Consider the following 2065-nt stretch of genomic DNA (forward strand, 5'->3'; position numbering starts at 1 on the left):
TGCACAGACACACATACTCTCATAGCCTTACACTTTGCTTTCCCCCTGTTTTCTATCTCTCCAGAGCCTCTCAAGTCCCGGACGGCGCTCCCCTCTTCCTCCCCGCTCATGGGGAAGCCGTCGCTCCAGCTGGAACAGCCTGGGAAGGGCGCCGAGCCTCAAAAGGCGAGACACGAGCGGGGAGAGAGAGAGCCTGTTGTCTGGGGAGGGTGGGGAAGAGGAAGATGGTGGTGAGGACAGGGACGAGGCCGGGGGGAACAACAGACTACGGCCGGAGTCCCTGGAGCTGCTGCAGGCATCCACGCTCTGCCCTTCCATAGTGATGGAGTATGGCGACTGTAACGGGAGGACCCAGACATATGATCTGAATGTGAACTCTGACCCTAAGGACGACTCCTCGCCTGAGGACGACATAGATGATGACGTAAGTTGTCATGAGTCGTAACTTTCAAAATAACCTGAGAGAGAAATTGGGTAGGGTTTTATAAGCCTGGTGACACGTGAAGCATTTGAGCCTCCGTGGTTTAGCTCTCTTGTGTACATTCTTAATCTCCTAATCTGCCCTCTCTGACTCTGTTTACACAGTTTATTTCTGTTTTTTCTCTTTTTTGTACTCACCCAATTTTTTTTTTCTTTGCCCTTTTTCGTGCTGAGATATTATAGTGTGTGTGTTTTGTGTTCACACTGCAAGACCTAGAGAGACACTAATTGTCATGCTGTAATTGATTTGCTAGGGCCAGTAATTGTTTTCTCAGTGGGTACAAAACAACTGGTGTATGTGCAGTCAGTGTGGGAAGTGGAGAAGGGTGTACTTTGCGGTGGTTTTGGATGACCTCTGTTGCGACAGTCTTGATGGTTTTATTACCTTCCAATTGAGTTTATAAAGCCATGAAATTCTCCAGAACAAAAGGCCTCTCCCTGGACACACTGAATATGGGAGGCAAAACAGACCCTCTACCAGTGTATGCACATGTGGATGTGTGTGTTGCATGTGCGCGAGCAAGAGCATGCATCGGTGCGTGAGTGTGACATGCCAGCTGAGACGTGTATATCCACGTGGTTCTCCATGTGTGTCTATGTCGAGGATTATGGATTTTAGCTCCAAGGATATCCATGAGCAGCAGGTTCTTTTTATCCAGTTTAAACACACACTCACACTTGGACATACACATACACACACACACGGAAAGACACGCAGAGATGCACACACACTCGCACCAGCGGCAGTCTGCCAAATAAGCGGTGTTTGAGAGGCTTGACTTTGGGCTGTTTTTAATTAGAATCCTGAAGTACAGAAGCTGCGCACCTAAGCTCTCTAATGTTTGTTTTATTAGAAACTTTAATGAGTTTCACAACACTTTCTACTAGCTAAGTTGGGAGTCTGTCTGTTGTGGTCCAGTTACCTCCATCTCTACTTATGCAAGAAAACGCTTGTTTATTGTGCCCCCATAGATTTAATGTGCTAACATCAGCAACTCTGTGGAAACTCAGATTAAACTAAGTATTGTATTTGAATGCTTTTTGTGGTGTAATTGTTAATTGGGAAAGTACATTTCTCATAGTGGCTGTTGTTTTAAATGCAACATGCATTTGATAATATTTAATCAAATCTGTCTTTAAAAATAGGGAAACACATGTACTTCACACATCTGAGGCTTCCATAGTGTGTATGTAATATCTAAGTAGTTTTTAAAAAGGTGTTTAACACTAGAACCGCCAGCTTAAAATGGGTAAAAATGACACAGCATTACTGTGTTTTGCCTCGACTAGTCCAATGACAGCATGATTATGATGGTAATGACTGTAGCTTTGGTGCTGATGGTGTAATAAAGGTAATGATTTCACCGCTGACAATAAAAATGTTGATAACTATATATATTGATGATTTCCGCAGTTGCCATTGGCGATAATGTGCGTGTTTGATCTCTCACCTCTGCAGAGTTCTTTGTGCTACTGGATCAAAAAACAGCTCCGTAACATGAAACCCCGCTGGTGCAAAGAGCATGAAGACTGGACGCTGTATTTGTTCTCTCCAGACAACATGTGAGTCTCACACACACACACA

At 44.5% G+C, this 2065-nt stretch overlaps 1 protein-coding gene across 1 annotated transcript in view; it reads left to right on the forward strand.

Annotated features, from left to right (window-relative positions):
* cacna1ha (calcium channel, voltage-dependent, T type, alpha 1H subunit a) overlaps positions 1–2065 on the forward strand; it is a 52713-nt gene that overhangs the window by 33054 nt on the left and 17594 nt on the right. The window contains exons 17-18 of the mRNA XM_035654996.1: positions 65–424; positions 1940–2043. Coding sequence (XP_035510889.1) covers positions 65–424; positions 1940–2043 — 464 coding nt within the window. The remainder of the gene's footprint in view (positions 1–64; positions 425–1939; positions 2044–2065) is intronic.

This window comes from Morone saxatilis, unplaced genomic scaffold (genome assembly GCF_004916995.1).
Source record: "Morone saxatilis isolate NCDOM2014 unplaced genomic scaffold, NCSU_SB_2.0 Contig14, whole genome shotgun sequence".
Classification (NCBI taxonomy): domain Eukaryota; kingdom Metazoa; phylum Chordata; class Actinopteri; family Moronidae; genus Morone; species Morone saxatilis.